This window comes from Coffea eugenioides, chromosome 4 (assembly GCF_003713205.1).
Source record: "Coffea eugenioides isolate CCC68of chromosome 4, Ceug_1.0, whole genome shotgun sequence".
Taxonomy (NCBI): Eukaryota; Viridiplantae; Streptophyta; class Magnoliopsida; order Gentianales; family Rubiaceae; genus Coffea; species Coffea eugenioides.
The window spans coordinates 1777078-1790724 of NC_040038.1; the positions used below are offsets into that span (position 1 = coordinate 1777078).

At 36.0% G+C, this 13647-nt stretch overlaps 1 protein-coding gene across 2 annotated transcripts; it reads left to right on the forward strand.

Moving 5' to 3' along the window:
- The first annotated feature begins 714 nt into the window (after window positions 1-714).
- Window positions 715-9892, forward strand: LOC113768002 (serine/threonine protein phosphatase 2A 55 kDa regulatory subunit B beta isoform-like). Of its 2 annotated transcripts, none has more exons than XM_027312212.1 (14): window positions 715-1238; window positions 3696-3799; window positions 3922-4020; window positions 4353-4472; window positions 5036-5245; window positions 5630-5721; window positions 6407-6525; window positions 7411-7534; window positions 7746-7869; window positions 8400-8468; window positions 8564-8655; window positions 8750-8827; window positions 8928-8998; window positions 9109-9892. In XM_027312212.1, the coding sequence occupies exons 1-14, from the start codon at window positions 1118-1120 to the stop codon at window positions 9243-9245; spliced, it is 1560 nt and encodes a 519-aa protein (XP_027168013.1). In that variant the 5' UTR covers window positions 715-1117; the 3' UTR covers window positions 9246-9892. The 2 variants fall into 2 exon arrangements, with proteins under 2 accessions (XP_027168013.1, XP_027168014.1); XM_027312213.1 differs by having other exon boundaries at window positions 5036-5242.
- Window positions 9893-13647: the final 3755 nt, after the last annotated feature.

The following is a 13647-nucleotide window of genomic DNA, read 5'->3' on the forward strand; positions in this document are numbered from 1 at the left end:
ATTTGATTTTGAAATTCAACTTTTGCACACATGTCATTAATCAAACGGGGATAGTGTATACATTGTTAGTGTATATAAGATTTACTCTTAAAATATTACATAGAACAAACTTTAACATTATAAATATTCTTGTTAACACATTAAAATTAATTGTTGAGATTTTTATGATATTAAAATTCACACCTTGTAATATTTTGGTTGCAAAATTTTTTGATTGAATTCATAATTGAAGTGTAATTTGGATCTTACATTAAAATAAAATATTTAGAATGATACACTATTTTTAATGTCATATGTAAATTAAACTCTAATGATAAATAGTAAATTATAGTCTTTTCTTTAGTATTTGGGCTTGTATTAGATTAATTAAATAATTTAGCAGATAAGGAACAATGGTAAAATCATATATTATCTTCTTTCTCCTGATATCACTTTTTAATTATTTGTTGGATCTAAATGTTACAATATAATAAATTTTAAGGGAGTTTAATATAATTTTTAAAACTTGAAGGGAGACGAGTCAAATAGTCAGAAACCTTAGGGGGAGGTTTCTGCAATTATCCCATTAAAATACTGTGCTTAATACAGATTTTGTCATGAGGTGAACCGAGGACTTGATGATCATATGACCGCCATGTGAGTATAGCATGACTTGAGAAAATATAAAACGGAGGAGAGAGAGAATGTGTATTATTATTGATAGAGAGAGCTTAACACTACTGTATTGCTCCGCCTTAGGCAAAAGAACGGTTCGCTACTCTTTAATTCCCATTTTTCTCCTCTAGAGAGAGAAAGAGAAGAGGGGGGAAAAAAATATTTCACTGTCCTTTTTTCTCTAATAAATCTGTACGTGGAGGATTTCTATGTAGTATTATTCGTTGATTTTTGAGTTCGGGGATGATTGAATCTGAATCCATCCAACATTTTACATGAAGCTGCGATCCTTAAAAACCTAGAAGAAAGCGATCGTCTTTGTTCCTTTTTTTCTTTAACTTTGTTTTGTTAATTTTTTAAACGAAGTGATTGTTCATTTTCTCTCTGGCGCAATTTTCGATTGCTGTGATTTGATTTGGCGGTGGTGTAGTTCGATTTCTGTAGTTTTATTGGGCCCAAAGAGATGAACGGTGGTGATGGTGGAGAGGTCACGGCAGCTCCTCCGGCGGGGCCACCACCGCCGCTCGAGTGGAAATTCTCTCAGGTTTTCGGTGAACGCACGGCGGGCGAAGAAGTTCAGGAAGGTACAGTTGCATTTAATTAATTTATTGGACTTTATCTCACTCTCTCACTTTTTGGATCCATAGGGTATTTAGTCTGGGTGTAGTGATTAGGGTTTGTATACATGTTTTTTAATCTGTTTTTTGGATCGTCAATTGTTGAGAAGTTAGTTGATTTATCTGCAATTGTTGAATGTCTAGTGTGGATTATTTCAAGTTGGATTGCATGTCTTTTGTTTGTATAAGATTGGGAATGAACAGTGTGAACTAAGTCAATCAAGTCTAGTGTAAGTTTGGATTTTTTAAAAAAATTTTCCGGAATGCATGCTGTAATTTTTGAACTAGTCTGGATCTTTGATTTTCTTAGAGATGTTTGAATAGTGTTTTCCAACTTTCTATTCTTGTTTTTCTGTTGGATTGATATTAAAGACCTCATTTTACTGGCTTTAGTTGCAAGCAGCAATGGTGAGTTCAGTTGGTAAGTATCCTGGATGTCAGCTTTCCTTGTTTTTCTGGATTACGTTGATCTTTAGTTGTCTGCATGGAGTTATTTGTAGGAGGTTGTGTGAATATGCATAGACAACACGTTCAGATTGTCGTGCCAACGGTCATGGACAGTTTGTTCTGCCGTACTGGAAATCTTGGAGGAAAGGTAGTGAATGTTAGACGACAAACCTTTCCGCAAACTACAATAATCTTGGGTCAAAAGGCAGTTCAGATTCCGTGATGTGGCATATGATAACTCGCCGCTTCCCTATAATATCAATTTGTCTTCATTGAATATGGCCTAAGATTGTCAAAGAAGGTAGCACGCTCTTTGCCAAAAATGAGGAAGAGGCGCAAGACGACATGTGTTGTTGGTTTATGAGCCAAGATTTCTTAACACGGTATATTTAGGTTTGTGTTTCACGGAAGGGAAGGCAAAAAGAAGGCTGATTTGGCTTACCTCACCCTTTCAAACTAATCTTCTAGAGTCGTTGGATTTATTGATTGGTGGACAGCCAATTTGGTCCACCCATGGTATTGGTAAGCTGCGGTTCACACGTTTCTCTTGCTGGCTGCTATCCGACACACTCTATGGAAATATTGGTCAGCATTGAAGTTTTTAAAGCATGATGACTGGAGTCGTGCCATGCGTCATTTTTGTTAAAACTAAGTACATGTGTGTCATGTCTTGTAGTTAAGACTTGTTGGCACGTGAAATTTGAACGTTGTCAATGTCTTGAGAATTTTTTTTATGGTGTCTCATTCCTTTTCCTTCTCTGCAAAAGTAAACCCTTAAAGAGGAGGATAATTACCTTAAACCTTCATTTAGATGAAGGTACTTCTCCCATTTATAGGAATGCTTGAGTTCTATTGTGAGCATAACAAGGATGAGATTTTTGAAAATATTTTCAAAGTCTACCAGGGCAGGTCTTTAGGATGATGATGGAACTGTCACTTAGGGCTTTCTTTAGAGACTTTAACAAAGATCTGCATGGCAGAGGAACTATGCTGGTTTACGGTTATACACATCATGCCATCCACATGTAAATGCTTTCCTTGACTAAAGGGGAAAACATTTTTAGCCATGCTCAGTATTGTTATTTATCAGTAACGTTTTGTGGTTCCAAAGTCTAGTTATTATTGGAGGGGATGGTGGCAGCATTTTGATTTGAACTGTAAACAGATGGTAAAAGCTATCAGTTGATTTTAGTTGGAATGACTGTAAACTCCCAACACGTGCATGGTGAATTGGCATACCTTTCTTCTGGTTACTTCCTTCTTAGGTGCCAATAGAGTTTATAATTTTTGAAGCTCTTTCACCTGCATTATTGCATCATTTTTGGGAAAGCTAGAACACAGGAGGGGAACTCATCTTTGATGTTTCTTAAGGAACTATGTCTGATAGTATAACTTTCATCATGGAGTCATGCAGGGTAAAATCATATTTGTATGAGGAATGGGCGCTTTCATTTGCTATATAATGTTTCACTTGATTTTACCATGAGCATTTGTAGCTGGGTAGGCTTGAAGCTTTGCATGTGTGATTTGTACTGATGAAACCAGTCTTAATCCTTAAGTTGACTGGCGTGGATGCCCTGAGTTAACACATTAAAAACTGCAAAAGCATTTTCTAGCATCATGACTGTAAGTACATTTGGGCTTTTGGAAAAAAATTTAGGCCAGTCATGAAGATTTAATTAAGAGATTGGTGAAAGGTATGTTCACATGATCTATGTCTGGATTTCAATTCTCTTTATTTTACATACTAAAGCTCTTTAGCTTTCTCATCTAAATTCATTTGTCCTTTTCAGAAAGGATAATGTTTCATGATTGTTGTTTGCATGATGTTTTGAAGTTTGAGAATCATGGCAAAGTGGCTATTGACAAGAACTAGTGTTTATGTCATAATATTAGTCGCATGATCATCTTGATAAGTTTGATATTTGATAACTGCTGGACGGTGTTTTGTAATATTTTCCTTGTCCTTATTTGCAGTTGACATCATCTCAGCAATTGAGTTTGATAAAACTGGCGACCATCTTGCTACCGGTGACCGTGGAGGCAGAGTGGTGTTGTTTGAGAGGACAGATATGAAGGAGGTATTTTTATGCGCTACATATTTCTTTTATGGTACATTTGAGCAAGTAATTGTTGCGTAAGAAAGTAGAGACATACAAACAATTCTTACTTATTGTATTATTTTCTCTTGCAACAATCATAGCATGGTGGAAGTCGAAGAGACTTAGAAAGGATGGATTATCCAGCGAGTCGGCATCCAGAATTCCGTTACAAGACAGAATTCCAGAGTCATGAACCTGAGGTATGCCTTTATTATGTCCTTCTTTTATCTCTCTAACTAAATGTTAAACAATAAAAGAACGGCCAAATGTTGTCAGAGATTTTTTTAAATTTGTCTTAAAATGTACACAAAAGGCATGGTAAAGGAAATTTATATGTGAAATGTAATGATTAGGGCGAGATTTTTAGACTTCATATTCCCGGTAAAATTCTTAAGTACGCTTGTCGGGTACTTTTATGTCAGGCTCCCGCTTCTAGCAACCCTCCAACTATGCTTAAAATTGCACCCAAAAAAGAAAAAAAGGGTTAATTCTATTCCTGTATCTTTAATGTCTTCACATCTTTTATGTTCAGTTTGACTATCTGAAGAGTCTGGAGATCGAGGAAAAAATCAACAAGATTCGGTGGTGCCAAACAGCTAATGGTGCCCTCTTTCTTCTGTCCACTAATGATAAAACAATCAAGTTTTGGAAGGTAAATCACCTAGATCCACTATTATTGGATATATCAATAATTATGGCAACTAGCAATCTGTTCCTGTCCTATCTGATTTGACATTTTAATGAAACTATGAGCCCTTTCATGTGCACGGAGCATCTTTTTTTTTTTCTTTAATATTTATCTGCTGGACTATATGCTCCTGTACTATGCGTATTTTGGCTTTGCATGATGTTGAAGGATTCTCTTTCTTGCTACTGATTGTGCATCCTTTATGACCTCTGGCTCTGGTATGAAGTACTCCGTAAAGCTGTGTTAGTGCAATATTAAAATCTCTCCTCTTGCGAGTAAACAGTGTGCTTTGTTATTTCTTGAGTAGTCAATCATTATATCATGCTTCAATGTGTCTTTTGGGCACTAAAAGTTTATCTATTGTCAAACTTTCTGTCATGATTGTAGAGGGCCTATGAAGAGTGTGCTTTACATCCTTTTTGGTTCAATACATTTGGAAGTTTTGGATCAACACATTGTTTGTGATCTTTTGAATTTTGATAGCAAAAAAATTTGCTAAGTTCGTTTCCATTTTTGAAATAAAACAGGTCCAAGAGAAGAAAGTCAAGAAAATTTCTGAGATGAATATTGATCCATCTAAGGTTGTTGGAAATGGTAGTGCTTCTAGTTCTACTGTTTCATCCAGTCCTAAGCCATGTCTTGCAAATGGAGCCTACCCCGATAGATCATATAGTTGCTTGAACAATGACATGACATTTCCACCTGGGGGCATTCCATCGCTGCGTTTGCCCGTGGTAGTTGTACTTCTTCACAGCTTACAGCTTTTGCGAGATTTTACATTATTTCTTGGACAATATGGTTGTGTACTAGTTCAAATTACATCCTTAAAGCAGGCCACTTTGCTTCACCCAAGTTGACATTTCCTGATATAAACTTTTATTTTGTCGCTTATCCAACATATTATACTGACACAAGCACCATTGCAATTTGAACTAGACTTTGACTCAATCTTCCGAAAAAGCTATCACAATTAGGAAGTGCTTGTATCTAGGGTAGTGGAACATGAAGAAAGACATTATCCGACTCTTAAATGCTACTTTCAGCTTTTGCATAGGTGGCATTAGTTTTCTTGATCACATTTGTATTTTCCGACTTAATTATTTTTTGATTGTATAATGCAGGTTACAAGCACTGAAACCAGTCTTGTTGCAAGATGCAGAAGGGTTTATGCTCATGCTCATGACTATCACATTAATTCAATTTCAAATAACAGGTAAGTATTTGCTATTTGTTATTTTTATGACTCTCTTGACACTTATTTGACTCTTGTTATGTAATGATGTTGAAGCACTCCGATTAAGGATTGATGATATCTCTTGGCTAATGATGTTCTCGCTAAAATTACAACAGAGCAAGAGCTTTTACAATTTTTGTTTTGTGCAAACTTCTCTCTTCAATTTCTCTTTGATTGGACTCCTGGTCCTCGTTTTCTGCTTTTTCTATTTCTTTTCTGAGGGGGGAGGAGGGTGGGGAGCTTATATTGGCTGGGATACTTGCAGAATAACACATGCAAGGACTAAGAATTTAGATGGATGAAGGATCTAAAGTACTAATTGAAAATGATGCTGATAAACTTTTAGATGGAACAGTTATGCTGGACGTTATATGGTCTCGCTAAATATTCTGGAAACAACCTTTTTGGCAAAAAAGGAGCAATGACAATTGACTTGTGTTGTTGTAGATTCTGTAATTAATACTTCATGACATTTAATTGTTTACAGATAGTGTTTTTAATTTGCTTGTGACACATTGTGAATGAGCTTTTAAGAAGTTGACACTATTCCAGTTGCTGCTACAATCAGTAGTAGTTCCTCTTGCATTCTGCTATTTGATTGCTTGAAAATTTTCTCTGCTTTTATATGTAGTTAGCCTGTTTCTGAAACCTCTCTCTCTCTCAGTGATGGTGAAACATTTATATCAGCTGATGACTTACGAATAAACCTTTGGAACTTGGAAATTAGTAACCAAAGTTTCAATATAGTTGATGTTAAGCCAGCAAATATGGAGGATCTAACTGGTAAGTTTTTGCATTTTGATTTGAGTACTAGTCTCATACAATAGGCCAGTTTTCCATGTTAATTATATATCTTTTTGCACCTTTGCTTTTTTTGAAGAAATAATTATTATAACTGATTAAGATGATGCTACTTACTTAAAAGGATCATTTTACATTTTCGTGCTATTCTTGTGCTGTCATTTGAGTGTTTTTTCAGCAGTGTTAGAAACTCTCACTTGAGATGCCATTTGTTTGAGAAGTCTCTACTTCAGTATATTTGCACAAACCATTATTCCTTGTATTATTTGATCAGCTTCAGGTCAGAAATGCAATTTTTTACATAATGGCTTGCACAATCTTCATTTATTTATTTACTTGTTTATGGAGATAAATTGAGGTTCTTTTGTAACTGAAAATGTTATGGGAAATATCAATTAGAGGACCCGTCACAGAATGATTCTTCTCTCTCCGAATCCATGATAATTCCTGTTGTAAAAGCAAGCATCAGTTATGTTTGGTTTTTAGTTTGTTCTCATTATTATGGTAAAATTTCAGTTACTAGAATCAAATACATCCTTTTGTATATATGTATAAAATATAGAGCAAATTCTTGTTTATTTCCATATTTGTTCATTGGAATGTGATGTTCAATTGCAGGTGTATGTACGGTAATCTTTTCCTGACAAAACTAAAATTTAAGTCTTAATGATGCTTCCTTTTTTTAAAGAAAATTGATCTTGTATGCTAAAATATGAAGCAAAGAGTAGATGATTTTGAAAATAAAAAATGTGTTTATTATCTTTGGATTTGATTACTCACTCGTATTCACTTTTGCATTCCTCATTTATGCATGTATTTTCTTGTCGACAACATTTTGGTGTAGGCATGATCTATGTTTTCTTGCAGAGGTCATAACTTCAGCAGAGTTTCACCCTACCCACTGTAACATGTTAGCATATAGTAGTTCAAAGGGATCAATTCGTCTGATTGATTTGCGGCAGTCAGCTTTGTGTGATTCACATTCTAAATTGTAAGTGCTAAAGATTGCATGTTTGTCTTCAGCTATTTCACATGAAAGTTAAAAATGTTTCAGAAAATATGAATTTAAAAGTTGGCTGGCAATTTGTGAATCAATTCTCTCTCATTAAGAAAAAAAAAAGCATTGTTTATTTAAATTTTTAGATATAATTGTGTTGATGCTGAATGCCCGGTGGACCTCAAGATATTCCTTTTGTACACAGGTTTGAGGAACAGGAGGCACCTGGTTCAAGATCATTTTTCACTGAGATAATAGCTTCAATTTCAGATATTAAATTTGCAAAGGATGGTAGATATATTCTTAGTCGTGATTACATGACCCTTAAGGTTTGGTTTTTGGGCTTTATCCCCTCCTTTTGGCTTTAAACAAGATTATACATATTACTGTACAGATGCATGCTTTTCATGTTAATGTCCTGATCCCACTCTATGTCCAATTTTGAGAACAGGATTATGGCTTCTACATATATGATTTTCTGTGTCCTTGGTACATAAATTTGTATTGTCAGATCCTTAGATTACTGGAGTGGAGACTGACGAAGTAGAACTTTTTGGGTCATTTGACGTTTAGATCTTGCTGAGTGCAGTTTTATCTTTTGGGAAATGCATGATGCTAGTATACACTTTTTGCTTGGCGTTTGCAAGCCTAATGTGCTGGTTTATACATAATTTGCTTAAGAAAACTTCTTTGCTTTCATATTTCCTTGCAATATATGAAATTCCAGGCTCTCTCTATCCGTTATCCCTAGGGAAACTAGAATGAATTTGGTTGTTTTACAGGCACAAGAAACACTAATGAAAAGTGTAGGGCTGTTTTAAATTTGGCTTCTGACTGATATTTTACATTTTTTGTTCAGCTATGGGACATTAATATGGATTCTGGTCCTGTTGCAACCTTCCAGGTTCATGAGTATCTAAGACCAAAGGTGATTTACCCGAGTTTGTCTAGCTTCTTTATCAGAAAATTTTGACACTATTGTTGCATTTCGGAACTGATTAATCTACAATCATCAATATCCAGCTGTGTGACTTATATGAAAATGATTCCATCTTTGATAAGTTTGAGTGTTGCCTGAGCGGTGACGGTCTGCGTGTAGCAACTGGTTCTTACAGGCATGTAGTGAACTCTCCTCCTTTTGTTAGTTCTTAGTAAATTAAGTAATTGCATGATTTATAAAATCTGATTGCCTATATGTATGTGTTCCAGCAATCTCTTCCGTGTTTTCGGTTGTGCGACGGGTAGTACTGAAGCAGCTACTCTTGAAGCAAGCAAAAACCCAATGAGGTAATTTTGCTGCAATTTATGAAAAGTTTTAACAGCTGATTAAAGTTGAATTTGTATTTGTGATGTCGACGACAAAATAAATTGGTATCAATTTGTTTAGGAGACAAGTCCAGACTCCTTCAAGGCCTTCAAGATCCCTGAGCAGCAGTATTACCCGTGTTGTGAGAAGAGGTAATTGCTTTTATTGAAAAGCATATCGTGTTAGTTACCGAATCATTTGGTGTATTTGGTGCTTGTGCACTTGGATATATTCATGAAAAAATCTGGGATATTAATTTCAGGAGCAGAAAGTCCAGGAGTTGATGCAAATGGGAACTCGTTTGATTTTACAACGAAGCTGCTCCACCTGGCATGGCATCCAGTGGAAAACTCAGTTGCTTGTGCAGCTGCCAACAGCTTGTACATGTATTATGCGTGAAAAGTTGGCAGCGAGGGGATTGTGTTGATCATTGCATAGTTGACATTTTTGGGTTGCTCTTCAAGAAGGCCTATTGGACTCGACTCTACCTCCAAATGCATCATAACCTTAGCACATGCTTCTAATGTTGGGGAACAGAACAGGAAATTGTAGGATCAAAGAATAGCGACTTGTCATTGTCTCTGGGAAACCAGCTACCTTTCTTTCATCTTCGTCTACCCATTTTCTGCTTCACCCTATACTTTAAATTGTTTCCCTTTCTCTCCAAAGGAAAAGATGCAGTTCTGTTCTTCTTGTGTTGGGTCGAAGTAAGGAAAATTTGTGATTGTAGCTCTCCTACAAGTAAAAACTAAAGGATGTCCTATATGCTACTAGTTTTAAGGTATATGTAGTTTTTACTCAAAATCTTGCTGGGAAGGAGCTGCTGCTAACTTGCAGGGCCTTAAGAATATTTTCGATTTTATAGCATTATTTTTTGTAGGACCGTTTTAGCTTTGCTTTTGCCAGCCATTAACTAGTTAACTATTTTTTTGTAAAAGAAATTCAAGGTATTCTGGCTTTTTTGGTCATTTGTATTTTTACATGCATCTTGTGTAAGAGATTGTAACAACCAAATTGTAGTATTTACCCATTTGCATTTTTGCTGCTGCCTTGGGGTTGATGGTTGGCTGCTAATGACTGCCAGACATTCTTGCTGGTGACTTGATGAGAAATTGGTTCTTATTCCATAGCAAGTCTGTTTATTATGTGTCCTTCCTGTCATCCCTACGGGAGCAAGGCCGATGGATGTGCTGGTTTCCTTCCCAATGGTGTGGGGTCGGGGAGGGTGTTTATGGGTTTGAGCCCAAGGTCTGTTTATCTGGTATAGTTCGTAAAAGGCCTTGGCTTGAGAACGTAGCAGTCTCCGATTACCTGTAAAATGTAGGTTGGGCAGGCCCAAGGCTTTGCCCAGTAGTTCTGAGACAAAAAGAAAATACTTCACGACCAAAGTTCATCGATCAAAAAAACCATGCATATTGACTCGAATGAAACTGAACCACTAGTACAGCGATGACGGTACGCAACCGCAGTTGGTGGAGATACTTTCTCCTCCAAAAAGAGCCTCTCATATTGGGCGGATCCCCCATGTTAATTTTCATCTTTCTCTTCCAAAAAGAGCCTCTCATTTCGGGCGGATACCCCATGTTAATTTTCATCATTGAGAAGGAAGTGTATAATGGTGTATAAATACATATAATTGGTATACTTTCATTGACAGCATGCAGCATCATAGTAATTTGGGATGATAGTTTTGGCATACGAACTGTCCAAATTTTTTTTAAAAAAAAAAAACCGTGTATTAACGGTGAATCTTTTTTCTTTTAATTTGAAAGGAAAATGATTGATACATGGAAAAGCATATTCAACATTAACAAAGTTAAATAAATGCGAACCGAAGCTACTTGGAACTAATTAAGCAAGGACATGGGTGATAAAACCTATCTCCACTAACAAATTAAACAAAGCGTAAGGTTGTAGCTGAAACGAGACACACCAATACTTAATACTAGAATTTAAACTTACTTCACTAAGCCAAAGTCATAAATCATAAGGTCGATCCTTAAAAGCGTGGACGCATTTCAGCAAGATAGATAGAACTGACGACTGAGATGGGATTTGAGACCTTCTCCATCAAGCCCACCTCTTTTATGCTTCCAGCCGATCCATCATCACCACCGTATTCATGGAGTTGGGATGATCACTTGTGTTGGTTAGTGTAATGGTGGTGGTGATGTTGAAGAAGGAATGAGTATGGGAGCAACTACCATTATTTCTGATCTATTCTTCCCATTTTCCTGGCCGCCTTGTGGTTTCTTCTTGGTTTTCCTTAGGCTTTGCGCTCTTCTTTTGGTGGCATTCCAGTGATATTTGGCACTTTTTCCTGGGATCAGCTAGGCTATTTGTGTCCAACTGTTGCCAAACTTCATATGGGCTTCAATTTCTTTTTCACTCACATTGTTCTTCTGCAGCAACAAATTAAAGAAAGAAATCCAAGTCCACACACGTACATATTAACAAAGTTTCAGGTATGATGGATTTTGTACTGATGTAGGAGTAGCATACGGTATAAATTAGACACTAAAATAATTCAAACAAAACCTTCAGTGCTACGTTAGTATATGATGTACGAATGAAAACTTTTATTGCATGATCAATTAAAAAGTGATTGAATCTTAGTAGCTCCATTCTTTCTGTGAATGGAAAAATCATCAATCCCGATCCTTATCGATCGGCATATCTTACACAGTGGAAAGAAGAGATAGAGAAAAAGGAAACAAATACTTCTTTTTCCTTAATGGAAAATTTGAGAAGATTTAGCGCAAAATAAAAAAAAAGGCAAGCATGATCAAAGTGAATTCATAAAAAACCGTGAGACATAAATAAATTAAAGTTAAGACCTTGATGTACGGACGAAATGATGGAAGAGATCATACCACGACTGACAAGCCTGTCCAGTTTTTTTCAGGACAATTGCCATTTTGCAATGGATGTAATATCCAGAAATTAAGGAATACTACACTCCCGCAATCATAATCCTGATTTGCTAATCTAATGTCGTCGGGATTTTTCCTTGTAGAATTTTGGAGATGCCACCGATTGCTTTAGAAATCAAATAAACTATCAGATGAGTGAAAAGGTAACAAGTGAGTTACGAAAACCATGAAAGAGATGCACTAAATGTTGTGAATCATGGAAGACAAAAAGAAACTTAATATCTGGATGCAAATGATGATGCCACCTTTATTGACACTGTTAACTGGTTCTAGAGACCATTTTTTCAGCAATTTCAGTTTATTACATATTGCATAGGACCAAAATAAAATTAAAAAAAAAAATCAGAAGATGACTAACTAAAAAAGGTTATCAGTACAAACTTATAGGTTAAGAAACGAGATAAAGATTCACACGGAAAGCTCATCTGTGAAAACTAATTGTGTAGAAAGATTATCCGCGGGATTAATTTTTGGGGGAAGGGAAGGAAAAGAGCTAAGAAAAGTACAGGAGACAGGAAAGTCTATGATGTTTACAGGTCTTCTTCACTAGTCCATTCACCCTTGATCGAAGTGGCAGAGAAGCCACGGTCGTACCATTTCCACTCCTCCTGGAGTACATGGTGCCAAATTCTCTTTACCTCTTGAGCCAAAAACATTGGGATCCCTGACTTGAGCACTCCAGCTTCGGTTTCGTTGTTCATTCGAGAAAATCCTTGCACCACCAACAAAGGTTCTGTGCGTCATGCAATTTGATTACACATCTTCTCTAGCAGGGTTACTTGCTGCATCATTAGAAGTACTAGCTAGTACCGCCAGAAGAGGAAGCAGCATTATTATTTGTGGGAAGAAAAGCTGGTTGGTGCAATTGGCTGGTTGATTTTGCACATGACGAAGACTCGATGATGACCTATCTATGGCTGTCAATGGAGGCCTAATTAAGTCAAAAGGAAGCCACTCCTAATTTGTTCTTGATTGTATAGGGATTCATTTTTGCTTGGAGTTTGCTGAATACATGCATGCTGACTGAGTAATTCGAAGAATTCAAAAGCCCAACAGTTTGCTGACATGTTTGGAAAAAGAATGTCAAAAGCATACTCTGGAGACATTCCTGAATAAATTTGTACGTGTATGATCCATCTTTTGTTTTGTTTCTGTGTTAATTCCTCCTTTATTTCATCTTCTGATGTCAGGTTAATTTGGCAGCAAAAGGGAAAAAATTCCAAGAACAAAAGGGAGAAAAAAAAAAACAAGGGAACGGCCAAACTTTTTGAAGTTCAAAGTTTATGGGCTAAATTATCTGACTGATCCTAAGATATGTAGCCATTGTTAAAGGATAATCGTTTTCATACAAACCTACTTGTCCATGCCTACCTCTATAATATTGGTGCGGTGTGACTTGTGTTTGCACAGTAAATGGACATAATCTCTTTCTTGGAATGTTAAATTTATTTTTAAGTTATGGATTTCACTAACAGGTTCCTCATAATTAAGCACACGTTAAGAGAGGTTGGAATTATTTTCTTAACAAAAGTGAAACTAATTTTTAAAAAAAAAATGTAAATGAAGGGAGTGCATTAAATATGTATATTCACATGGTGTAATATACATGTACTAATGAATGTCCTGAGAGCATCTTATTACAAATATCCTTAATTTATTTAGGGTGATAAAAGGTGCATGCCCAGGCTTAGATAAATTTTCATTTGTGAATTAATCAATGAGAGAAATGTTGAAAATTATGACTTCTGGACCTAGAGAGTAAATTTTTAGACATTATAAAGTGACTATAATTGCAATAGAAGATGATTAGGAAGGGTACGTTATTTAATGGAAATCGCTATCACTTTAACCTTTCCTTCTGTTTTTTA